Raw genomic sequence first — 26007 nt, forward strand, 5'->3', positions numbered from 1 at the left:
ATAAGAGAGGCACTAAAAAGTGAGAAAGAGAGCGAGGTTGATAGTCTTGAGTAAAGGTACATTTGTCTCTTTGAAATTTTGATTTTTTTTGTAAATTTCTCATCTTAAAATGTCATCGTGAATGGTGCTACAAGTGCAAGGGCACTCCTAATCTTACTATGAATATTTTACTCTATTTTAAGATGAAAGTGACTGGGCTGGGTCATTTAATATGCAGAGCATACTATCATATGCTCAAATTTGAATTTTTTTTCAGAATCTCATTTTCTAATGACAATATTCTTGTGTCATTAGAATCAAGGCGGGCGTCTGTGATACCCAAAGTAGGCAGTAGGAGCCCAAAATGTTGTTGGCAACACGAATCTCCGTCACCAGCTCAATCCACTCACTCCTAAAGCGCACTCCACGTTCCCTTTCGTCTCCCAAACAATCCCTGAACAAATCCAGTGCCTGTCAACTCTGGTCCTCTTCTTTCTCCTTCTGCACTCGTAACCTCCATAAGTCCACCTCTACCGCCCTTCACTCTCTTACTCTTGCTCTTCTCTCTCTGCCCCATCGATGGCAGCCGCTGCTGCTGTCGACCCACCACCCATCGGAGTCAACCCTCTTTTACAAGACTTTGAATTCCCCCCGTTCGATGTCGTCGAGGCCAAGCACGTCTGCCCCGGGATCCGTGCCATCTTGAAGAAGCTTGTATGTTTTGTTTTATTTTGATTTGCTTGTTTTTCCTATTATGTTTTGGTTTTATTATAAAAAAATGTTTTGATTTCTTGGTTTTTAAAAGTTTTTTTTGTCTTGCTGGTTTTCTCTTTGTTATGCTTATGGGCTTTGGGTTCTCTGCGTTCTGTTCAACTTTCTGAATTTCTAGTGTCAACTGAAATTTGTTTGTGGTTTTGATTATTTCGTTATGTTTTAGACCACTTCCAGGGTTTTCCCTGGTAGTTTTGAGCTTTTTCGTGGTTTGGTTACTGAGAATTTAATTTAATTTTGTTTCTTTTTAATAACTGGGTTTTGCAGGAGGAGGATTTGGTAGAATTGGAGCGCAGAGTGGAGCCTTCATGGCCGAACTTGGTTGAGCCATTGGAGAAGATTGTAGACCGGTTGTCTCTGGTCTGGGGGATTGTTAATCATCTCAAGAATGTAAAGGATTCTCCTGAGCTCCGTTCTGCCATTGAAGAAGTTCAGGTTTCTATATGTTCGTTTACGAATATGCTGGCAGTTGTTGTGTCATGTTAGGTGTAAAAACTCTGGCTTTTTTGTTCCTTAAGAAAGAAAATCATAAAACTAGAATTAAAACGCAGAGATCGATGTTTTAGGATTCAATTTCTCCTTTGTAATTTGTGAGTGACTAAGCCAGAAATTTGTTTCGTTCCGGTATTGGGAAAGGATCCAACGATTCCAGCCATACATCATCTTAGTCTTGACTCTAAGAAATAAGCACCATATCGTATTTTTAGCTGTAGGGTTTCTTTATAGCAGTTTCTTTTTCTTGGAATGCTCGAGCTTTATTAATGAAATAGAAAAAAATTACAGTATAAACCTCAGACAATTTAGACTGAGGCAATAGAAACAAACTGCAATGATTCTATACAATAGAATGCAATTTTGGCTGCCTGAAATGAGAGAGACCAGAATTATCTAAAATAAAAATCCCCTTAAGATGTTGTGGAAGGTGATGAACAGATGAGAAGGCAGCAGATACACCCAATCGAGGGATATTAATAGTTCTTTGAACTTGATTGGATTTGTTTCTTGTCCATGAATTTGTGCCTTCTTTTTCCATGTTACCATACTTGTTAGTTAGTGCTAACATTGTTTACTTGTGGTTCGCAGCCCGAGAAAGTTAAATTTCAGCTGAGATTGGGACAAAGTAAACCAATTTACGATGCGTTTAAAACTATCCAAGAATCTCCTGATTGGCAGTCACTGAACGATGCTCGGAAACGTATTGTGGAGGGTGAGCATCTCAAATATCTTATATAACATGTTTAGTGGAGAGGATATATGCCTTTTTATCTCTTTTTACTCTATTTGGTTCTCATCTTATTTGGTAGAGCACTTTCACTGGTCCATAAATAAAGAAAGAAAGTATCACGTGCAGGATATTTTCTGTTGAGGATGCAATATGTCTGTTTTAATTTGTGGGAAATAGCCTCCATACTTTACTTATATAATATATATATATTATATATTTTCTACTTTACTTCCTGTGGACATAGGCTTTGCCTAGTTTCATTCAATCAATAAAGATTCTTACTTATAAAAAAAAAAGAAAAAATCTGTTTTCTACCATGTTTGGCTTTAAGACTTGTTGGTTTGGGTTGCTGATTAGGTTTTTGCTTATGCAACTGATTGAAAAATATATATATATATATATATTTTATTCTGGAAAGTAACTAGGCATAGTTTTTGTTTTAACTATATTTATTTGTTTTTTGTTTTACCATGACTACATATATGTGTGCCGGTTCTGTCTAGCTTTCTTGTTGTAAACTTGATTCACTTTATGATTTGTTTTTTCTTTCTTTAATTTTTTAAATGAGGTTATTTGGTAACCCAGTTCTGTATTAAAACTAGATCACATGCAGTGTAATTACTAACTTAATTTTATCATTTCTACATGTTTTGGGTTTAACTTGATTTCTCTGATACTTCACAGTTACTTTCCTGCTTTTCCCATGCAGCCCAAATAAAGGAAGCGATTCTTAATGGTGTTTCTCTCGAAGATGATAAAAAGGACCAATTTAACAAAATCGAACAGGTTTTTTTTTTTAAGTTACTTTTCCGTTTTGAACTTCACTGTTTCATCCAGTAGTTAGTTTTTTCTTAGTGCAAAATATAGAGTTTTATGTTATTCTGCAAAACTGCACATAAAGTTGCTATTTCTCTCATAACAAATGAGGTAATGGTTATCGTCTACAAACTGAGGGTGGGAAAAGGGTCATGTGCGTGCTGAAGAATTCTTGATTGTTGCTTTGGCTTCCGCCTTCATTGGAAGTTGGCTTAGTAGATGTCCAGTTATTAACTATATAACATGGACCAAATAAGGCTGGTGGTGATGATTCTCATCCTCAAAGTTTAGTTTGCCGCTTGGCTTGGGCATCACTTGCTTTTTACCTCAAATTCGTTTCAGGAATTGAAAAGATTATCTCAAAAATTTGAGGAGAATGTTTTGGATGCCACAAAGAAGTTCGAAAAATTAATTACAGATAAGAAAGAAATCGAAGGATTGCCCGCAACTGCTCTTGGATTGGCTGCACAAAAGGCAGTGTCTAAGGTATTCCTTGTTGGAATCCATTTTATTTTGCTTATTTAATGTATGATCCATTCCTAAATCCTGCTGGATTGGTTTTTCTGTGTGTTATCTAGAATTTCTGATGCATCTGTGTATGCCACCAGGGTTATGAAAATGCTACTGCTGAGAATGGGCCTTGGATAATAACATTGGATGCTCCTAGTTTTATGTCTGTTATGCAACATGCTCGAAATCGGTCTTTGCGTGAAGAAGTATACCGTGCTTATGTAGCTCGTGCATCTAGCGGAGATTTGGATAATACAGTGATAATTGAACAGATTTTGAAGCTTAGGTTGGAAAAGGCTAAGCTTCTCAATTACAATAATTATGCCGAGGTATGTTTTAATATAATTGACATCACTTTCTTATGATAGACTTGCTGCATTACTTGTTAAAAAAAAGTGATAATCTTGCTGAAATATATTTCATCAGGTAAGCATGGCAACTAAAATGGCTACGGTTGAAAAGGCAGAAGAGCTTCTGGAAAAACTTCGTACTGCTTCCTGGAATGCTGCGGTTCAAGGTTAGTAAAGTGTATATACTTTCTTCATGGTTGTGAATGGGTTGCTGTATGTATGATCTATATTTTAAGCTCTAGGTTAGTTCTTGAGAGACTTTTTTGCTAAGAAGTTCTTGAGCGACTTTACTGCTTCAAATAATATAAATTAATTCAGCTATGGTATTGTCTAGTTAAAACTTTTCTGCAGTCTTGGAAACATGGTCCGGTTACTTAATTTTTCATTGAAAATATACTTCATAGGCCACATTGGCACATTAAAACTTCACTCAGTATTAACTTTTGAATGTGTGTTTGTTTATATATGATTATATACATTTTTTAATAAGGTCAGCATATGTACTTACATACATACATAGAAGTTTTGCTTGATGCACTTTTTATAGGTAAAAATGTTATTTCCCTTGTTGTTTTATTATCTGAGAAGGTTTGTTAACCCTAATTTTATATGTTCTCGAGTTTCCTTAATGGGAATGTTTCTCAACAAATATCCTTTATACTGTAAGTGCTTGAGGACTAGACTGCATGCTTGATTCTTGCAGATATGGATGACATAAAAAATTTCTCCAAGAATCAGGGTGCAGTAGAAGCTGACAATTTGAACCATTGGGACATAAACTTTTGGAGTGAAAGGCTTCGCGAGTCAAAGTTTGACATCAATGAGGTTGGATCGTGTGTGTTGTTGCATAAGTCTTTGAAATGTTGGAAACCCCTAGGGTTTTGCTCAAGTGGTAAAGACCTTGGTCTTGGTGGTATGCTCGCTTCAGGTCTAAGGTTCAAATCCTCTTGTGTGCAAACAAATTCTAGGGGCTATCGGACTGGAGGAACTTTTCCTTGAATTAACTGAGGTGTACTTGTGGGAAACTCCTTGCTGAGTGCGTGTGCACCCCGGGATTAGTCGGGACTTTGTTCTTGGACACCCGGTTCCAATAAAAAAAAATAATAAGTCTTTGAATGTTGGAACATTCTTGCTTTCTTGCTACTTATGTGTTTCCCCTTTTGATATTCAACAGGAAGAACTACGTCCTTTTTTCTCCTTACCAAAGGTTATGCATGGCCTTTTTAACCTTGCAAACAAATTGTTTGGAATTGATATCGAGCCAGCTGACGGTCTAGCTCCGGTATTATGTTTTCTTTCTTCCTACTTATCCAAATATATATATATATATATATATATATATGTCTTCGCCATTTTGTGCTTTCTTTTGTGTAACTTGGACCATTCATTTTATCTCATTGATATATATTTGCTATTTTTAGGTTTGGAACAATGATGTTAGATTCTATCGTGTCAAAGACTCTTCAGGTAGTCCTATTGCATACTTCTATTTTGATCCGTATGCTCGACCATCTGAGAAAAGAGGAGGTGCATGGATGGATGAGGTTGTTGGTCGAAGTAGTGTGTTAGCACGTGATGGTGCCTCTGCAAGGTTGCCTGTTGCCCACATGGTGTGCAATCAAACTCCTCCGGTGGGGAAAAAACCAAGCCTAATGACTTTCCGTGAGGTAAACTTCGATAGGTTGGCTTTCTATTATCCATAATTTGTAGCCACTATGATGATATAGAATTGCACTGACACACTCGACCTAGTTTGATAGACTCAGGCCGAGTGTGTTTGGAATTTTTAAATGCATGAATGTTTATATGCTTAACTGGATTCACAGCTTATTTATTTCTCGCCTATCTCAATGTAGGTGTTATAAACATTGTCCTTGTCTTACGTTTTTTTTTACCTAGAGGTTTTTGTGATGTCATTTTGTATATGATGGCTAAAGTTTCATTATTTAATAGCTGCCCCCCTTAAAGATCATGGTTCAGTTCTGTTGTATATGCAATGGCTGAATTGGAAGAGGCATATCTTACTCACTCCATTTAGTTAAGATTAGGGGTTTTGCTCGTTCAATTGCTAGAATCAGGATTCAAAATTAAGGGGAAATCATGTTTGTTATGCAGACCTGGTGTTGTTTTATTTTTAATCTGACGTGCATGTTCCACTTAAGTGGTGTGGTTGTAGCTGGGCTTGAGTTTAGAAGAACTCTTTTCATTATAATAAAATCTTTATCTCACCCATAAAAAAATTGTTTTGAGATTATGTGATGACTAATTTGCAGGTTGAGACTGTCTTCCATGAATTTGGTCATGCGCTTCAGCATATGCTGACCAAACAAGATGAGGGTCTAGTTTCTGGTATCCGGGGGATAGAGTGGGATGCTGTTGAGTTACCTTCTCAGTTCATGGAAAACTGGTGTTACCACAGGTAAATATGTCTTCATAGATCCCTCAGCTTGGGCATTAAAATGTTCATGACCTCTCCTTTTATTCCTGTTCCGGTAACAATCTTAGTTTAAGGGCCCAAATGTAGAGCATTTTTTGCTGTAATAGTAATATCCTCTGACAATATGCAGGTCATTAGCACTTTAATTCTTTATAGTTGCATCGTCATTTATTCTTATGAAAATTAGTTGTCTTAATATATTTATGTAGTATTTATTTTTTCTGATGGGCCTGTAGGGATACTTTGATGAGCATTGCAAAGCATTATGAAACTGGGGAGAGTCTTCCTGAAGAAGTATATTTAAAGCTCCTTGCGGCTAGGACTTTTCGTGCTGGCTCACTAAGTCTTCGTCAGGTCAGTGCTTTTGGTCGGTGTTATTCTTTAAACTCAAGTCTAATGACTGGTCAGGCTTGGGCATATTCATCTGTCTGTAGATATTTTATATGTTGGTTGAAGTATAATTGGCTGAAATAAAGAGAGATGAACTATCTATGAAAGGTAGGCGAAATAGAAATCGTGGTGGAAGTTGAAATAAGGGGTTTGTAGAAAGGACTAGAAAAGGGGAAAAACTAGGCTCCCTAGCCCATACTTCCTTTTTGGGGCTTAGTGCTTGTCATGTTAACGCCCGTTTCTTGTGATTACTGTTATGTTTCTCCCCCAAAACCCACCCCACTGCACCCAAACTTTCTTTTCTGAAGTTTTTACTTTGATCAAAACATAGGTTACTGTTTCTCCTGATATGTCGTCTTGATTGTAATATTCCATACTCATCGAAGTTTTAATATAAATCCATGTTTCTCTTTCTGTGATTATGTTTTGAGGACTTAGGTAATGGTTCCAAGGGAAATAAATTAATTTTCTACTTGTTTGCGTAGATCACCGGTGTTGTGATTTCTTTGCAATTTTATTATATTTTTGCAGATAAGGTTTGCAAGCTTGGATTTGGAGCTGCATACAAAGTATGTTCCTGGTGGGACAGAATCCATATACGATGTTGATCAGAGGGTCTCTGAACGAACTCAAGTGATCCCTCCGCTAGCAGAAGACAGGTTCCTTTGCGGTTTCACCCATATATTTGCAGGTTTTTTCTCCGTCTGATTTACATTGACTTTCTTGGCATCATTTTTACTTCTCTAGCTGCAATCTAACATTTTGATATTTTTCTTTATATATATTTTTCTGAATATTAGGAGGATATGCAGCTGGATACTACAGTTACAAGGTATTATCAATTCCCTGTAATATTCACAGTTATTTTTCTCTTACTGTGGCCCTCATTGAACTGTGGCCTGCGAGCATGTTTGTTACTTATTGCCTATTTTACCTTTTTCCTCCTTTTGAATTTATTCTGAAAACATATTTATGAATTTGGCAGTGGGCTGAGGTATTGTCAGCAGATGCCTTCTCTTCATTTGAGGATGCTGGACTGGAGGACAGCAAGGTATGTTGGAAAGCTGTCTGGAAGGATAGGTTTCCATAGTTTTGCAACGTACTTTGATTTATTATATACCACGGTTTCATCTATGTATATCAACTGCAGTTCTAATACATATCTGTATTGCGCCTAATTGATCCCTGTAGTTGACGCATCTCATTGACGGCTTTATTTTAGAAAGAGGATGGTAACCCGAAATTTACTAAAGTCCTCACTTTTGGCAGAGGGATATGGTTATGCAGAAACTATGAGAATACAACCGAATATCAGAAAAAACCGAAAACATCAATCAAGGAGAATGGAAATTACAAATGACAATACACAAACTGATGAATGCAAAACCTATTGCAAATGTCTAGATTGCGTATGCCGAGTAAATCCATCCTGTAATCCCCCACAACATGGTTAGAGAATTGAGAAGCCAAGAAAAACTAATGGGAAAAATCTACTGCACCTAACTCGGCCAAGTTCCCTTCCAATGAACATGTTACAACTTGATGTTTATAACAGAACCAAAATGAAGTACATTATCCCAAAGACTACAATACTGCCCTATAGGATCCAGACTGCTATAATACTTGGCGCTATTAATGACTTGGTTACATAGTTCATTACATTTTGGAATGCACAATTATGTCACTTTACATGGATCACATAACATCAACAGTGATTATATATCTTGCAACAGGCTGTGAAAGAAACAGGAAACAAGTTCCGAGAGACTATCCTTGCGCTTGGAGGTGGCAAAGCACCGCTAGAGGTTAGAAAAATAACCTTATTTGTTTTTTGGTTCATCAGATGGCTTGTCGTAATTAGTTGCAGCATAATGACTGCTGAATTTGACATTTCTAGAGTCTTATATGATGCACCATAACATAAAAACTTTGTTGCATCCAGGTATTTGTAGAATTCCGTGGACGCGAACCATCACCGGAGGCACTGCTCAGGCACAACGGACTATCGCCGGTCTTGGCCTCTGCTTGACATTGTTGTCAGAAACAACATGAAGGCTTGATTTTGTTTGATCTTTCTACACCACACCACCCCAAAGGAAATTCCCAGCATTAAATTCTGGAGGCATTGCCTCTCAACTGGGATGATATTGATTGTAAAGCTGAAATGAATTGCCAATTCATGTTTCTTAGTTAAATATCAATATCATGGACGTTATTTTCTTGTTTCTTGGTTAAATATCATGGTCCTAATGGAGTCTGTTTTTTGTATTACCCGAGAAATGTAAAATGATGTCCGGTGTAGTGTAGTTTAGGCCTCGTTTGTATTTCAAATTCACTTTAACTCATCTTAATTTATCTTATCTCATCATTACAGTTTTTTCAATTTTTCACACAAAATATAATAAAGAATTCAATTTTTTAAATCTCAAAACAATTTTTTCAAATTTCTACATAAAATATAATAAACAATTTAACTTTTATTCTATTATTCACAACCATTTCAATCTATTTCAATTCATATCTGAATCCAAACTAGTTCTAAATTGGACTGGATTTTCTTTTCCTTGAATGGAGCATCCTTTGCTCAATAGAAGGATAGGGTAAAATGAAAGAAATGGAAAAGGAGGGGGAGAAGTATTGATGACAGACTTGAAAAATTATGGAAGTTGTAGATCTGAAACGATAGGATCATCAAAATAGTTTGAATGAAAAAGAAATTTTATGGGTGGATCAGAATAAACAAAGAGTGTAAGGATTTTCTTACAATTCTATTTTAAATGAAGGATCGTTATGCAAAATTAAAAATTTTAAACTCATTTAACAAAGCCGTGTTATTATATTAATTAATAGTAAAAAAAATGAATGTCATTATTAAGGCAATAAATATTTTAACTAAAATAAGAAAAGGAATTACCTATAAAAGAAAAAATAATAAGAGAAGGAATTCCACAGTATTATGACTGCTTGGCTTCAAAGAAAATCAAGGAAAAGCAAGTCAAACTAACCAACTAACTTTACCTGCCGACCCAGCTGATCATCTGGTTCTACTATAGATTTGCTTTTTTGGGAACTCGAAAAGGGATTGATACTTCCTCTGCTCGATCTCTTTGTGCGTCTCTGAAAGAGAGGAAAAAAGAAGTGAAGGAAGGATGGCCAGGGCAGGAGGGATCATAAACGCGGTGAACGTCGGGATAGCAGTGCAAGCAGATTGGGAGAACCGAGAGTTCATCTCTCACATTTCCCTCAATGTTCGACGCCTCTTTGATTTCCTTGTCCAATTTGGTAACCAATTCTATTCCCTTCCTTTCCTTCTTCTGCAGTACCGGATTTGCTGATATGGGATTGATTCGAATAGCACGGCCCTCCATTGTGGATTGCATTAATTTTTACACCATAATTACCCTATTACATGAATGCCCACAACCATTTTGTGATTTTTGCTCTATCCTGTTATAGTATCAGGTTTTGCGGGGTTGGTGTGGTGTTATTTCATATTATGCTTCTTGTACTCTTTCAGAGGCTACAACGAAGAGCAAGTTGGCATCATTGAATGAGAAGCTTCACACGCTGGAGCGTCGTCTTGAACTGCTTGAAGTCCAAGTGGATACTGCATCATCCAATCCCTCTCTCTTCGCTACATAATGTTTATCGGATCATGTTGTTGTTGCAGCTGCTGCTGCAATACGGCTTCTCTGTAAGACTAGCCTTATCTTGTGTTGTAACACTCTTTGTGACTAATGTTCTCGAGTTTTTTCATGCTTATATATCATGATCAATGTGTGAGGTAGTTAGAAATTATATTCTTGGGCTGTAGCCACTTTGAGTACATAAATACGCTTTAAATACAGAATGCTATCTTTAGGATCTTCAAGCCACCTTTAGAATCTTTGAATGGTGCAGATGTTTGTTTATAGTAAATTCAAGGTCATATAGATGTTTCTTGATAGTAAAATAGGAGTATATTATGATAACTCAAGCATTGTACCAATGAATTCTACTCCAATTGACCGATCCTCTTAATGTAAGAATAGCGCCATGAAGAATGAGTTCTGGATTCTATGTGACTTGTCAATAATAATAGCAATAATACCCAATAGTATATCGTCCATAATTGAGCTTAGCTAAATCAGTTTCTTCTGTTGGTTTCTTGAATGATTAAGATTTGTCTATGGTTCATACGCCACTTTATCCAAGCTGTGCTCTTTTGTGTCTTCTAGTCCTTATAACTCCTATATCATGAGCCCCATCTCTCCTTTTGTCTGTAATTAATACCACCTCGCCATCTAAAGTTTATTCATCATATGGTCATTGTGTCCGACTTTGTTGTTTTTCCATTTGGTTTTATAAGTATAGGCGTTTTCTTGTATGAAAAGTTGTGGCTAATAATACATAAATTCTTTTTGGTCCATCTTGATTCAGTTTTAAGAGTTTATTGTACTTGGTTTTGAAATGCCTTTTGTTACAAAGCAACAAGTTTCACATTGGCAGATTGTTGATTAATCTGTTTCTTCTAATAAAATATCATATACCAGTAATTTTCATCATGAACAACTGCTGACCATGCTGTGGCTACATCATTTTGTCAGCAATTCCATATGGTTAAGGGACGAAACTCTTTCTAGACATAAGCATTCCTGTTGATGGTCATGTCTGATCTAAGTTTTAATTTCGAGTTTTCATAATTTTTAACTTCTTAGAGGGTATTCACTGTTCATAGCATATGACGTCTAACCCCAACTACCAGCTCAATATATATTTGTGGATGGGGACAACCCTTAGTTACTGAATCTGATTACTCATATGTTTTATAGAGTTTCTTCTTTATCTTATATATCCATATGTGTATAACCATATATATGGTTTCTTTATTAAATCACGTGTTAGAAAATGTCTCATAAAAACAAAGCTACCAATTCCAGCTCCTGCTTTCACAGTTGAGTGAGTCATGTAGTACCTTTTTCCGTCCAAGTAGGGAGGATTTTAGTTCAACCCATGTTTTTTGGGAAGGGGAATTATTACCTTCCAAGGAAACTAACTACAAGAACAGGACCATTTGATTAAAGAGCGAAAAAGGGTTGCATTTTCTTTTAAACTATTCAACATAGATTCAGCAACGTGTAAGCACCAGGGTAGTATTTTGTTCCATAGTATATGGCGGGTCTTGTTGATTTGATCAGGTGTTAGGTCGAGCTCCGGCAGTATCCATCTATAATTCAGACAGTAGTGCTCATATAGATTTAACTGGGTTGAGTCAGATCAACAAATGTTTGCTGGCTTGGTATTGCATGAATAATTTGGCTTTCCAAGTTGATGAGTGTTGATTAGCACAGCCCATCTGATTTTTGCAAATTATTATTTACTCGTACTTGTAATGGGAATATAATACAACCAGTATTGAGTGTATTAGAAAAGGGAGTATCGACGTTAGAAAAGGAAGAAACATCGATACTCTCTTTTATTCTGTTAACATCCAGACATCATTTACCCAACCTAGTAATCTTGACTTGTAGAATCTCACAATTTATTCTTCATTTAATTAGAACCTGTCTACATTTTTGTAAATTACAATGGATTCTACTTAATGACTTGCACATTTATCATAAACAAGCCAGCCCTTTTGTTTTGTGATAACTAGGCAACACTCCTCTCAATTCATCTCATCTCATCTCATCTAATCATTACAATTTTTCCAAATTTCCACACAAAATAAAATAAACAATTCAACTTTTTCAAATCCCAAAACAAAAATATATTAAAAAAATATATTCTAATAATATTTTATTCAACTTTTAACTTTAATCTCAACTCATCTCATCTCATCTGCGAAAACAAACGAGGCCTTAATGAGTTTAAAATGCACATAGAATTTGATTGTCATCTCATACTTGACAAGATACAAGCTGGGGTCATTTTGACATTACATGTTGCTTCAGAACATCAAATTGCTAACCAAACCTCTTTCTTTTTGTCCTTCTTACTGATTTGTTGTCCAAGATGGGTGTATCTAATATCTACACTCCATCTTGAGGGGGACCATTACAATTGTATTGCATTTTGTATTTTTGTATTTTCTGTACATGTGAACTTGTTAGATCAGTTAGTTCAAAGTCTCTGTTAGACTGTTTCTTAGTATTAAAAGCAGAGCACTTCGTATCAAGTTTCATTCAACTAATAAGATTTTGCCTCTCTCCAAGCTTCCAAATACTTCCATTGCTAAGGTTGTAATAGTAGCCATACGTGGCTTATGATTTTTCTTTCTTTTTTTTTTAAAGGTGGTGTAGACTGTAGAGGAAATCATTCATGACATGAAAACAGAACCACTTACACCTATACATGCACACAAATTTAATTAGTGTATGTACATAATCCTGGTGTGTAAGAAACTTAAAAAGATGCATCATTTTTTTTATGACATTAGCTCCCACAGCAAAGCTAGCCTCGATGCTTACAACAAATGATCATAGAGGCTAAAAACCTTAGCATCAGTCTTTTATTTATGGCAGTCCTGCGTAAGACAATGAACTTCTTGAGACTGTTTAATTCAATTGCATCATTCTCCCTTCCAAAACCCACTTACACTTTTGAAACAGTAAATTTCAATTGCTTATAGCATAAAGACATGCATATCAATTGTTGCCAAGGAAAATATTTTTGACATGTCCATTGAAGCTTATATCTTAATTAGCATGAGCATGCTATACAGATCAACAGCTCATCTGTTGTTAAGAAAAACTGTCTGCAAATTAAGCAATTTCAAGATCACACTTTGGCAGCCTCTTTCTTATCTCGTCCTTGCTTTCCTACGTCCTCTGGCTCTTCGACCCAAAACGTAGAACCAAGTAAAACAAAACCCTATATAGAACAGCCCAACCCAACATTATGAGCACTTTCGCCCATTTATCTTGTTCACCGCCTAGAATATTAAGCTTGTCCAGAATGTTATGACCAGACACAATCTCTCCATTAGAGTTGGTTCCAAAAGAAACATCCGTCTGATACTGGTTCATCAAAAGCCCTTCATATGGATATGTCATTGTGGAAATCTTGTTCATCCACTTCCAGTAAAAAGGAATGTCATGGCTATTCAAGAAGTACCCACAGAACAAGAAGAAAAGGGCAGTGAAAGCAATGACTGCAGCATAACCCAAGATATAGTTGGGCACCACCGAGCTCACAAATACCACAAACGAGTTTGTTGAGAGAAGGGCGACGTAGAGAACGATCAAGAAATATATGAAAGGTCCCCGAAGTTCCAAAGCAAACCACACAATAGCAGCATAGACTGCTGCCTGAAGAGCAAGGAAAGGAAGGTAAGTAATGAGACCTGCAATGGTATAAGACGAGGCTCTATATGCATTGTGGGAAGTCTCTCGGATGAAAATGAAACGCTCTTGAATGAAGGCCGGGACAGCATCGTTGGAAGAAAAGAAGAAGAGGCAGACGGTGAAGATGAAGAAGCTGATGCGGTTTGTGATTCCTTGCAAGTCTGGTTTAGGGTTCTTGAACATGGTGGCCATCATGATACCCATGACGGTGAGGACCATTAGTCTTGAGAGGAAAAGCTCAGGTGTACGATAGATGTTTTTGAAGTTGCGGTGCATGAGTATCATAGTCTCCGAGAAGAATGAATTAGCAAACTTTGGGCCCAGATGGTTGTTTGCCATTGGAGCATGATCTTCGGGAGTGAGATAGTCGCTTTCATTGACAGTGTAGTCGCTGCTTTGAGGTGTCCCGGCTATGATTTCACTCGAATATTGATCATAATATCTGGGGGATAAGCTGCTTCCCACCATATTAAACACACATAGATATCAAGCACATGTAAGTCAGAGTAAATCTTATATATTGCATAAGAGAATTACTTTATATACTCGGAAAGTCTTACAAAAGTGATTGTCCATGCTAATGCATGCGTTAATTTGATTCTGAGTTGAGTTTTTGAGTTAATTCTTTGTTATGTCAAGACTGAAATTGTCATTTTTTAAAATTTAAACACTAAAATATGAAGGAAAAAAAGGTGCTGTAACAGTGCTGATCTGAATTACCTCATGGAGATGGGCACTTTCTGATTAGTCCGGGAAGGAGTAAGCCTCAGTACTTGAAGAACTCCAAGGTCGCTAGCACTCCATGACTTTGAATTACTATTATACGAGCTTCTCAAGCTGTGATCATAAGAATAGTCAGCTTGACCAACATTATTTGTTTGCCGCTTTCCAGCCTTAATAATTCCCATCTGATCACTGATCACTTCTGAAGCCTGATCATGACTGCTGCGTTGTGCCGGAGTCGACGTTGGTGCTACACTTGAAACTGATATCTCCTCACCTACCAATGGCGGGGGCTTCAGACCGGTAAGCGCAAATTTAGCAAGCGCCTCAACTCCGAGTTCAGATTGATCATACTGCTGAATCACATCGATCAAGTACTCGACGGAGTTCTCTCCCTTGGGGACTTTCCTTCCTATTTGTGCTAAATGATGGGCAACATCTTTAGGGGATCCTTGATACATGAGCTGGCCACGAGCAAGGATTATGAGGTGGTCGAGGAGGAGCTGGATCCTGGATGAGGGCTGGTGGATTGTGAGGATCACAGTACTGCCTGAGCGTGCAATATGGTGCACCTTTTCTATGACGCTATGAGCACTGGTTGAGTCTAGACCTGAAGTTGGCTCGTCTAGGAATAGTAATGATGGTCCATGAATGATGTCCACCCCTATTGACACTCTCCGACGCTCTCCACCGGACACTCCTCTCTTCCCCTCATCACCTATATAGGTGTTCTGACATGACTACAACATATGCATGTCCAGTCATAAAAATTCGAGATCAGAAAGCCCGTTGTCTTTAAAAAGAATAGAAATGATGCTTTGTCATAATCATATTTTAAGTGTGAATAATCTACTTAAAAAAACATGATATCATGTTAACCGATGTCATCAATGATTATAAAATGATTATTATTATTTTTTTACAATTATAACCAGCAAATAACCGATGTCACTTTATGATTTCTCAATGATAGAATAATAACTCAACTAAAATGTATCGACAACTTCTTAATAAAATACTATTTTTATAAAAATTTTATAAACAAATTATAAAATTTTAAAGAAACTGAGTTTATTTAAAATAAGTTTATAAAGAAATTTTATAAAAATAAATTTATAAACTGACATGACTTCATATATATGATACGGTTATATCTACTAATTTGCAATATATAAAAGTAGTTTTACAATCCAATATATCCTTTGTAAGTTTATTTTTGTGTGGTCTTTTTGTAATTAAAAAATTTCTCATTTAAATTCTAAAGGCCTCAGTCAAAATAAAATTTTTGAAAAATATTAATTTATTCAATAGCTATATAGGAGTTGTCAACCAATTGTTATTTTTATCATTTCTCTTTCTAATTAGTCCCAATGCTAGACAAACAACTAACAATTAGAAGGAAGGAGAAGAAAGAGATCATAAGTGAATCCTAGAGAAACATATATCCTTGAGCGAGCTTGAAACTTAAAAATGGTCATTTCAAGGTTGAGATCAGAAATATGTGGGACATATATATAACATGCAACATATCTAAATTAGGTTGAAGAAATTAAGAGTATTGATTACTTACTGATAATCCAAGCTGCTCGATGAGCTTCTCCACACGCTGCTGCTTATCGGCAGTTGAGATTGGACCAAGCCGAAAATCAGCCGCATACATCAAAGTCTCATACACAGTAAGCATTGGGAACAGTTTATCATCCTGCATAATATATGCAGAGGTCCTTTTAATCAGCCCGGGGCTCGTTTCCATGCCATCCAAGGACACCCTGCCCTTAAGACTCCCAGAAGCTATTCTCCCAGCCAATCCATCCAAGAGGGTAGATTTCCCTGCGCCACTCGGACCCATCACTGCGGTGATGCAACCCTTTGGAGCATACCCAGTAATCCTGTTCAGCAGGTCTACTTCAACTTGCCTCGTCGACTTCCCTCCTTCAAGATTCATTTTCTTTGTCACTGTATATGTAAGGCTCGAAAATTCAAGCCCACCCGTGAAACTAACTGGCTTTCCTATGTCGATCACCGTCTCACGACGATGATCGTCATCACCGGCAGGAGCCATTTTTTGATCGATTAATCTCCTCTTGAACTATGTGATAGAGAGGGGGCAAGCTAAGAGAGAGACCTATATTAGAGGGAGTTTGCTGCTAGCTTCTTCTTTTTTCTTTCGGAGTCTTCCAAGTTGGGTGTTTGGGGCTGAAGGGGAATTAAAAAGGACGAGAAAATGTGAGAATGGGATCTACACAGCTGGTTAGACGGTCTCAGGTGGAAGTTCCAAAGTTCTACTCGAGGCTGTTTTGATCATCGGAGAATCCGTTTGAGACTTCAATAGAAAATAAGAAAGAAAACGTTTTCTTGTTTCCTTCATCATCTGGTTGACATTAGCTGCATGCGTTCTAGCTATATTAGAGCTGCCTGGCTTTTAATTTTTTATTTTGTTTTAATACAGTTTTCTTTCCAAACCTGGCATATGTATTTTATACTTTAATACACTATTTAACCATGGCTAAATACCAAATAATAGCATCGGCTAAGATCTAAAGTACAATTAAGAATTTAAGATTATTGTGTCAAGTTGTCTGCTTGTTAGCTTAACGGTCAGATATGAATGAATGGTACTATTTGCTAATTTAGAGTAATTTGAATGTACAATACATTAATTTTGTAGTTTGGTGAACAAAATTATAACAGCTTATTGATAATTTAAGGATAAAAAATAGCGCGTTGACAGTTTGGGTTGAGTTCAACCTCTATCGGTTCAAGTTGTGTCAACTCAAGCATATGGTTAAGTTAAGCTTATCTTGGTCGACTCTTTTAGAGCCGATTTGGATTTAAAGATGAGTTAATTCATTTCATTACTATTTACAAATTTTAACTCACAAATTTCACTATTATTCACAAATCATTTTAACTCATCTCATCGATCTCTCAATCCAAACTACCCCATTCATTAATTTTGGTGTAGAATTAATTGGGTGTGACAAAAATTTTCTACTCTAAATGTCACATGGTGGTTTAGGATCATATTAGTCAATTTCAGATTATATATGAGTTAACTAATCCGACCCATTTAATTAAATATGTCAGATCCCTCAATATAACATTTAACCCTTTTTTCTATTTTTATATCTAACCCTTTTCTTTGGACGTGTAAATATATATATATATATATATATATATATATATATATATATATATGTATATCATGTCCTTGTATAGAGATACTTGATAATTCAAGGATAAAAGTAGGGCTCGCAATTCATAACGCGTTTGAGTTGCGTCAACTGAAGTTCAGGTTATATATAAAGAGAACGTTAACCCAAATCATATGAATGGGTCAAAGTCTAGCCCCCAATTATCCGCTAGTCTTGCATCGTGAGTTGTAACTATAATGTAATCGGTCCAGTTTGGAAGAGGTCATGCATAAAAAATTCTGGTCTATCATTTTTGCTTAGATTGAACCGCTAGCTATCAATCTATTTTGTTCGATTCGGTTCATGAATATTTTTTTTCCTTCTTTTCTTGACAAAAAAATTAATACAAAAAGTTGATTAAATTAGTAAAATTAAAATTAAGGGATCTCTTTAATATTTTATATATGATTAATGAAAATAAATACTTTTATTGTATATATAATCAATGATGAACCAGTCGATGAAATTTAAATAATTAATTTATACAACTATTATATAAAATAATAAATTATATATATGTATTTAATATTTTAAATATATATATGCTGTCAGTCGATTTCGGCCCAGTCCGATAAAAAAAAAAAAATCACATCCTGAGACCTACCAATAAGACTATCGTTCTAGTCCGGTCCGGATCGATATTCTTACACCCTAGTCGTAATAAGAATTTTCTACTTTAAATATCATGTGTTGGGTTAGAATGTCAAGTCAAATTTAGATTATATATTAGTCAACCTTAATATGAAAGTAGCGGCATTCACCAAAACCGAACCTGGTGGATTTGCGTCCTAAAAAATCTATAGTTGAATGCAAGTGGGTATACAAAATTAAGACTCGTGCGGATAAATTGGTGGAGTGATATAAGGTTCGTCTTGTTGCCAAGGGTTTCACACAAGAATATAATATTGATTATAATAAAGCTTTTGCACATGTTGCACAATTTACTTTTGTTAGATCTTTGCCTGTATTTGAAGTTAACTGAGAGTAATTATTTCAAATGGACGTCAAGAATATTTTTTTGAATGATAATCTTATTGAAAAAGTATATATGCAAGTTGCAACCTCCACTTGACTATGAGCATCCTTCTCATGGAGCCTACTGCCTCATCATGCTCTTTAAAGTATTGGTATTGGATTCATCATTTTTATCTTCAAAACTTGATGAAAAGTACATATTTTTCATAAATTCAAAATCTCCCTATCGATAACACCTCATTGGATTAACCATTAGATTTATCAAAATAATAATATAATATTATTTTTTTAATAATAATATTTTTAATTTATTTCTTTCATATTTTACAATTATACTAACTATATGTTAATTAATAATTTAATTTGATACTTAAATTATTATTTTCTAACTTAAATATATTGCGGCTCAAAATTAGAAAACAATAATTTATGTAAATAAAATAATGGTTATAAAGTATAAATAGTGAGTCATCAAATTTGAAAATGAATTGGAATGCACTGTAGCTCAAAATTTCAGATTTTAATGTTTGGTGAATCCAATGCAATGATTTTAAACATAAATTCATCAAATTTTGAAGATTGAATTCATTTGATGAGTCCAATACTAATGTTCTTATAACTTTTATGGTTTCAAGCAAGCTCATCGTGCGTGGTTTTTAGGTTTTGTCATCACTTAACAAGGTTTTGTTCCCAGATCTTATGACTTTACATTGTTTCTATGGACCACTGATGCGAGTATTATTATGATCATCCTTCTATATGTTGATGACATGATTATCACCGGGAATGACATTTATGAGATACGAAGTCCTAAAACATTTTTGAGTCAAAATTTCGAGATGAAGGATTTGGATAGACCCAACTACTTTCTTGAACTTGAGGTTACTTTTGGTACATATGGTTTGTTACTTTTCTCAATCTAAATATGCTTTAGATTTGCTTTTCCAGGCTGGTTTGACTGACATCAAGACTGGAAACAATCCTCTTGGGACCAATGTCAAGCTTCTTACCACTGTGGGTGAGCCTCCTTCCGATGCCGCTCTCTATAGATAGTTGGTCGATAGTTTTATTTATTTTATCGTCGTTACACGACACTACATTTAGTTAGCCAGTTTATGAGTGCTGCTTGGTATACTCACTATATTGTCATTCTTTGTATCTTGCGTCACATCAAGGGAATTTTGTTTCATAGACTTCATTTTTCCTCACACTCATCCTTTTGTTTTGAGTTTCGGCCTTACTATGATGCTGACTAGGCTAGAGATCCCTTGATAATTGATCTACCACTGATTATTGCTTTTTACTATGGACTTTTCTGATGTCTGTTGTTGCTCCCTCTAGTACAAAATCTGAGTATTGTGTTCTTGTTGACAGTACATCTGAGCTTTGACATATATGGATGCTCCTCAGACAACTTGTTCTCCCATTTATTATGACAATCGAAGTGCCATACAAATTGCTCATAATGATGTTTAAAATAAGTGTATCAAACAAATTGAGATTGATTGTCATTTCATTAGACACATCTTCTGACTTGCTTCTTTGCTCCATCTCCTCTGAAGACTCTCTTTCTTACATTTTCACGAAATCTCATCCACCTGATTGCCTTCATGATTTTGTTTTCAAACTCAACTTAACTCCACCAACTAGAGTTTGAGGGGAATGTTGATGTATATTTGATTAGAATACCATTTTAATTACAATATCTAAAGTTTAAAAAATAAGTTTTGTTACTCATCATCTCACACACCACACACCAAACTTATTTTATTTATTTATTTATTTATACTTTTATTTTTGCTAAACTAATGGAGTTCTTCGACTCATCATCAATACAATACATGCTTGCTATGAGAAAAAAATAAAAAAAATAAAAAAAAAATCATAAGTGGTGTGTGATGTATAGATGATTAGTATAATTTTTCCTTTAAAAAATATGATTTTTTTTTAAAAGAAACTGTAAACAATGACAATATATAGAAGATGAAAAATTCTACTAATTATTCCTATACCACATATTACATATGATTTTTTAATTTTTAATTTTTTTCCTTACTAAATGTGTGGTTTGAATGATGAGTAGAATAAGTTAATTAGTTTATCTTGAATTAAAAAAAAAAGTGAGATAAATGGTTTGTTTGGATAATGAGATGAGATGGTTTTAGATGAGTTAAATAAAATATTATTAGAATATTATATTTTAATATTATTATTGTTTTGAGATTTGAAAAAATTAAATTATTTATTATATTTTATATAAAATTTTTAAAAAATTATAATGATAAAATAGAATCAGATAAAATTATCTCTATATCCAAGCTTTATCAAAATGGGTGAAATGACGAAAAACAAAGCTATTCACAAATAAAATATTGTGAGGACACGTATAAAAGCCTTCTTACACGTCCTTTCGGATTGAACACCCGATAATTATAGTTGATACTTTTTTTTTTTTTTTTTAAATTATAGTTGATACTTATTAATTAAAATTATAGATATTTTTTTATTTCTTTGATTTTTAAATTTATTCGTTTAACTTTTCAATTAAAATAATTTAAGAATTTAAAAAAGGAAAATGAAAAAATTGCCGGTCATGGAACGAAGTGTCAAGTATGATGATCTGAGGTCGATATAGTCCAAACGTGGAAGTCAGCCATTGGACAAATAGCACTGCCTTGCAGCCCACGAATTGTTACCAGTGTCTGCACTTTCGCAACTCTACCCTCATACCCCCTAAACGAACAAAGCTTGCACAAAGGTAAAACAAGCATCTAATTCCTGCAAACCATTAGGGCTAAAATAGTCATTACGTCCAGAAGCTACGACTCAGTTAAACCCTCCAATCCAAAACCCTATTTTTGTTCTTTAAATACCTTTCGTTAAAGCAAGCACCTTGTACAAATTCTGCGTCTCTCTTATTTTTCTTGCTCCAGAACCCTAGTCTTATACCCTCAATCTAGCTAAGGTTGAAATCGGTAATGGCTACTTCTCTGCTTCTTCGGACGCTAAGGCATCAAAAGCTTCACACTTCTTCTTTAGCTGCCTGCGGATCCGTAAGTTATCTTTCCGTTCCGTTGTTTTCGAATATAAATGATTGTGTGTAGCTTAGTTCAATAAATTGAAATGAAGCTGTGATGGACGTGTTGTATGTGTACTTTTGGGTTTTGGGTGGAACTCTATTTTAGCTTTCATTACTTTGGTGGTATGTTGGGAAAACCAATGTCTAGTAATAAGCTTGATGGATTTGTTTATTTATGCTCGTAGTAGAGTTCAATCTGAGAATTTGTCGATTCCATTATTGCTCAATCTGAGGATGACCTTTTTGAAATAGACTCATATTGGTTTGCCATTCCGTTTGACTTTTTTTATTAAGACAACCTGTGACTAGAAATACTTGAGGGGAAAGCCTAGTATGGGCGTGATGTTTTGCTTAAATATCTAAAAGTTTTGTACTTTCCAAGTCTACCGTTCCTAATTGTATTGTAACGGACCCGAGGAGGGAAAAATTATGCAGTAAATTATTGTTTCTGGTGTAGTTCTCTTTGATTGTTGCCTTAGTCAGATGATATCAATGTCATGAAAACAAGGTTGTTAATCAAACTCTTAGTAAGTAATCGGGTAAAGGGCCACCAGTCAAAACCATCCAGTCATTGATGGAATGGTAGTTTTGTTTTATATTCTTGTTTACCCGTTCCTTGCTACTCTTGCCATTTTTTGGTCTGTCTCATATACCTTTAATTATGTAACTGCATGTACCTTTAATTATGTAACTGTTTTGATCAGAAAAACATAACTGTATATTGAAAAGCCGTTCCTCGCTACTCTTGCAGTTGATTGGTGGCAGTGCAAAGAGACCATTTGCTGCTTCTCCTTTTGTTAACAAATGGGCATCATTGACAAGACCTTTTAGGTACATATGTTCTTTTGCCAGTATTTTCGGTTGAGGTTTTTAGGTGTTTTAATTTTGTTTGCTGAATTTGTTTTTGTTTTGATACAGCTCTAGACCCATTGGCAATGATGTTATCGGTATTGATTTGGGTACTACAAATTCGTGTGTTTCAGTGATGGAGGGAAAGGTTTGTCCATTCCTATTTGTAACTTTTTTGGTCATGTTTAAAATGCTAATTTTCTTCCTTTTAACTTTGTTTTATTGGCAATTTTGTTCTTAAAGTTTTCATTGGGAATCTTAAAAAAGGTTTTGTTGATGTTCTCCGCAGACTCCCAAAGTTATTGAGAATGCTGAAGGTGCTCGAACCACTCCATCAGTGGTTGCCTTCGACCAAAAGGGGGAGTTGGTTGTGGGAACCCCAGCCAAACGTCAGGCTGTGACCAACCCATCAAACACATTTTTTGGTACCAAACGTCTGATTGGGAGACGTTTTGATGACAGTCATACACAAAAAGAAATGAAGATGGTGCCTTATAAGATTGTCAAAGCTCCCAATGGTGATGCATGGGTTGAAGCCAATGGACAAAAGTATTCTCCAAGTCAGATTGGGGCATTTGTTCTTACCAAGATGAAAGAAACTGCAGAGGCGTACCTTGGTAAAACAGTGTCTAAAGCTGTGGTCACTGTTCCTGCTTATTTTAATGATGCACAACGACAAGCAACAAAGGATGCTGGAAAGATTGCTGGTCTAGATGTTCAGAGAATCATTAATGAACCAACTGCTGCTGCCCTGTCTTATGGTTTAAACAACAAAGAAGGTCTTGTAGCTGTTTTCGATCTTGGAGGTGGAACTTTTGATGTTTCTATCCTGGAAATCTCAAATGGTGTTTTTGAGGTATGCATTTCTTTCTGTGTTTGTTAGGTTTCTTTGTAATAAAGTAGTTGGCTAACTGTATTTTTAACAGGTCAAAGCCACAAATGGGGATACCTTTTTGGGAGGGGAAGACTTTGACAATACACTCCTGGAATTCTTAGTGAGTGAGTTTAAGAGAACTGATGCAATTGATCTCTCGAAGGACAGGCTTGCCCTGCAGAGGCTTCGGGAAGCAGCTGAAAAGGCTAAGATAGAACTCTCATCTACAAGTCAGACTGATATCAACCTTCCATTTATAACCGCTGATGCTTCTGGTGCTAAACATTTAAATATAACCCTCACCAGATCAAAGTTTGAGGGTTTGGTGGATCAATTGATTTCGAGGACTGTAAATCCATGCAAGAATTGTTTAAAGGATGCTGGGATATCAGTCAAAGAAGTGGACGAAGTTCTGCTTGTTGGAGGTATGACCCGGGTCCCCAAGGTACAACAGATAGTTGCAGAAATCTTTGGGAAGAGCCCAAGCAAAGGAGTTAATCCTGACGAGGCAGTTGCCATGGGAGCCGCAATTCAAGGTGGTATCCTTCGTGGAGATGTTAAGGAGTTGCTTTTGTTAGATGTGACTCCTTTATCACTTGGTATTGAAACTCTTGGAGGCATCTTCACCAGACTGATCAACAGAAACACAACCATTCCTACTAAGAAGTCACAGGTCAGTCTATCAACTAAATTCAAATTCTAAAATTTTTTCAGTTGGTAAGTCTATACACACCTGAGTTTTTTTTTTACTACAAGTTCATCTTCCATCCCATTTTTATACCATTGCCTCGTGAGAGGACCACATGCTATATAAGCATTATCGTAGGCCATTATTTAAGATGTTGTGGTATTAAATCACCATCTGTCCCTAAAGCTTGAGCTGATGGGAGGAGGTGAGTTTAAAGAATTAATTTTGATTCTAACACTCATCACATGTGGGTCAGATCTACCTTTAAGCAAGTCTAACAAGTAAAACATTTAACTAAAATGAAGGGTTGAAATGGAGTCAATGTTTCAACTTAGGACATCTATTATAATAACATGTTAAATCATCAATACTTCCAAAAGTTTAAGCTGATTGGAAGAGGTGAATTTATTTATCTAATTTATATTATAACACGTAGATTATTTGTTGTATACAAAATTCAAAGATTACACAACCCTTGACTGGGCATGCTGCACGCCTGTTCTAGGAGACTGAATAGTTAGAAAAAGAGGTCATCTTATCGCCTATTTTATTTTCTAGGTTATTATTTGCATTGAGTGGTTACTCGCCCCATTATAATTGGTATCAACCTGGTAGTATGCATAAATGTTGTGATGCACTTAGATAACATTTGGTTTAAAAGGAGATTATTTTTGTGCAATTGGGTTTCAGGTCTTCTCTACTGCTGCTGAGAACCAAACTCAGGTAGGCATTAAAGTTCTTCAAGGTGAGCGTGAAATGGCAACTGACAACAAGCTTTTGGGGGAGTTTGAACTTGTTGGTATTCCGCCTGCACCTAGAGGCATGCCACAAATTGAGGTGACCTTTGACATTGATGCAAATGGAATTGTTACCGTTTCTGCTAAGGATAAGTCAACAGGTAAAGAACAGAACATTACAATCCGATCTTCTGGAGGCCTCTCAGAGGATGAGATTGAAAAGATGGTCAAGGAGGCTGAGCTTCATGCTCAAAGAGATCAGGAGAAAAAAGCTTTGGTTGACATTAAAAATAGTGCTGACACAACCATATACAGCATCGAAAAAAGCTTGGGTGAGTATCGGGACAAGATTCCTGCTGAGGTTGTGACAGAAATAGAGTCTGCCGTGGCAGATCTGAGGAAAGCTATGGTTAATGATGACATTGATGAGATTAAGGCGAAGATTGATGTTGCAAATAAATCTGTTACAAAGATTGGAGAACACATGTCTAAAGGCTCCGGTGGATCATCCTCGGGAGGGTTTGAGGGCGGTGAGCAGCAGCCCCAGAAGCAGAATATGAGGAGGTCAGGAAATAGATGGTTTCTTTTGCCAGATTAAATGATACTAGATACACATTTCTAAAAACTTTCGGTGATCGTGTGCCTAATTTAGAGTAGACTTTATTTTATAATTGACTGAGAAGATTGGGAAAGCAATCTTAAATTGGCCCCGACGAATGTCGAATAAATTTTGATTTCATTTTTGCTGCTCCTCAAAGGTACATTGTTATTATCTTGAGAATGAAAAATATCAAATTGTTCGTGTTTTTTCCTGATTAGTGTAGCTTGAAGTCAAAAGTCGCTTATTCCATGCCCCTTTTTTGTCTTGAGATCTGTAGTCAATCTGTTAGCAGGACCTGCTTCTATTACATTAATGATTATTTCACGAGGTTTGATCCAATTCAAGGGTGATTGAATCTTCCATGAGCTCCTTGATGAAACATTGGCGACAATCATGTTTTGTGGCATAAAGTTATTATTAGAGGTTGCTAGAAAGCTCTAGCATTTGATGTTTGACTAATATATGGTAAGCTTTGTTCTGAATT

At 35.8% G+C, this 26007-nt stretch overlaps 3 protein-coding genes, 1 long non-coding RNA gene and 1 pseudogene across 4 annotated transcripts; 3 read left to right on the forward strand and 2 right to left on the reverse strand.

The window, feature by feature from the left end:
* Positions 1–298: 298 nt before the first annotated feature.
* Positions 299–8705, forward strand: LOC121262602 (organellar oligopeptidase A, chloroplastic/mitochondrial-like). The gene is made up of 17 exons (XM_041165138.1): positions 299–693; positions 1018–1185; positions 1834–1957; positions 2685–2761; positions 3134–3277; positions 3400–3630; positions 3728–3818; positions 4355–4476; positions 4826–4933; positions 5073–5318; positions 5925–6070; positions 6325–6442; positions 7010–7169; positions 7279–7310; positions 7464–7529; positions 8212–8283; positions 8421–8705. The coding sequence occupies exons 1-17, from the start codon at positions 559–561 to the stop codon at positions 8505–8507; spliced, it is 2127 nt and encodes a 708-aa protein (XP_041021072.1). The 5' UTR covers positions 299–558; the 3' UTR covers positions 8508–8705.
* On the reverse strand, positions 8544–9158 carry LOC121262604. Its single transcript, XR_005940142.1, has 2 exons — positions 9012–9158; positions 8544–8704 (listed from the first exon to the last, which is right to left on the reverse strand). It is a non-coding gene; the product is annotated as an uncharacterized LOC121262604 (long non-coding RNA).
* A 331-nt stretch (positions 9159–9489) lies between these two features.
* LOC121262603 (protein BRICK 1-like) lies at positions 9490–10281 on the forward strand. Its single transcript, XM_041165139.1, has 2 exons — positions 9490–9760; positions 9996–10281. Exons 1-2 carry the CDS (start codon positions 9628–9630, stop codon positions 10118–10120), a joined length of 258 nt encoding a protein of 85 aa, XP_041021073.1. The 5' UTR covers positions 9490–9627; the 3' UTR covers positions 10121–10281.
* Positions 10282–13018: 2737 nt separating this feature from the next.
* Positions 13019–16588, reverse strand: LOC121262147 (ABC transporter G family member STR2-like). The gene is made up of 3 exons (XM_041164558.1): positions 16097–16588; positions 14524–15266; positions 13019–14257 (listed from the first exon to the last, which is right to left on the reverse strand). The coding sequence occupies exons 1-3, from the start codon at positions 16586–16588 to the stop codon at positions 13279–13281; spliced, it is 2214 nt and encodes a 737-aa protein (XP_041020492.1). The 3' UTR covers positions 13019–13278.
* A 4985-nt stretch (positions 16589–21573) lies between these two features.
* LOC121262591 lies at positions 21574–25740 on the forward strand (annotated as a pseudogene).
* Positions 25741–26007: the final 267 nt, after the last annotated feature.

The sequence above is a fragment of the Juglans microcarpa x Juglans regia genome, chromosome 4S, assembly GCF_004785595.1.
Source record: "Juglans microcarpa x Juglans regia isolate MS1-56 chromosome 4S, Jm3101_v1.0, whole genome shotgun sequence".
In the NCBI taxonomy this organism is placed as follows: domain Eukaryota; kingdom Viridiplantae; phylum Streptophyta; class Magnoliopsida; order Fagales; family Juglandaceae; genus Juglans; species Juglans microcarpa x Juglans regia.

What these genes read in the sequence shown, in the direction of transcription:
- LOC121262602 (XM_041165138.1), top strand. Translation starts at nt 559, where the DNA reads ATGGCAGCCGCTGCTGCTGTCGACCCACCACCCATCGGAGTCAACCCT. An exon ending in CTGCCATTGAAGAAGTTCAG is followed by an intron (nt 1,186 to 1,833) that starts GTTTCTATATGT and finishes TGTGGTTCGCAG; the next exon opens with CCCGAGAAAGTTAAATTTCA. An exon ending in CAAAGTTTGACATCAATGAG is followed by an intron (nt 4,477 to 4,825) that starts GTTGGATCGTGT and finishes GATATTCAACAG; the next exon opens with GAAGAACTACGTCCTTTTTT.
- LOC121262147 (XM_041164558.1), bottom strand. Translation starts at nt 16,588, where the DNA reads ATGGCTCCTGCCGGTGATGACGATCATCGTCGTGAGACGGTGATCGAC. An exon ending in TCGAGCAGCTTGGATTATCA is followed by an intron (nt 15,267 to 16,096) that starts GTAAGTAATCAA and finishes CATATGTTGTAG; the next exon opens with TCATGTCAGAACACCTATAT. An exon ending in AAAGTGCCCATCTCCATGAG is followed by an intron (nt 14,258 to 14,523) that starts GTAATTCAGATC and finishes GGTGGGAAGCAG; the next exon opens with CTTATCCCCCAGATATTATG.
- LOC121262603 (XM_041165139.1), top strand. Translation starts at nt 9,628, where the DNA reads ATGGCCAGGGCAGGAGGGATCATAAACGCGGTGAACGTCGGGATAGCA. An exon ending in TGATTTCCTTGTCCAATTTG is followed by an intron (nt 9,761 to 9,995) that starts GTAACCAATTCT and finishes GTACTCTTTCAG; the next exon opens with AGGCTACAACGAAGAGCAAG.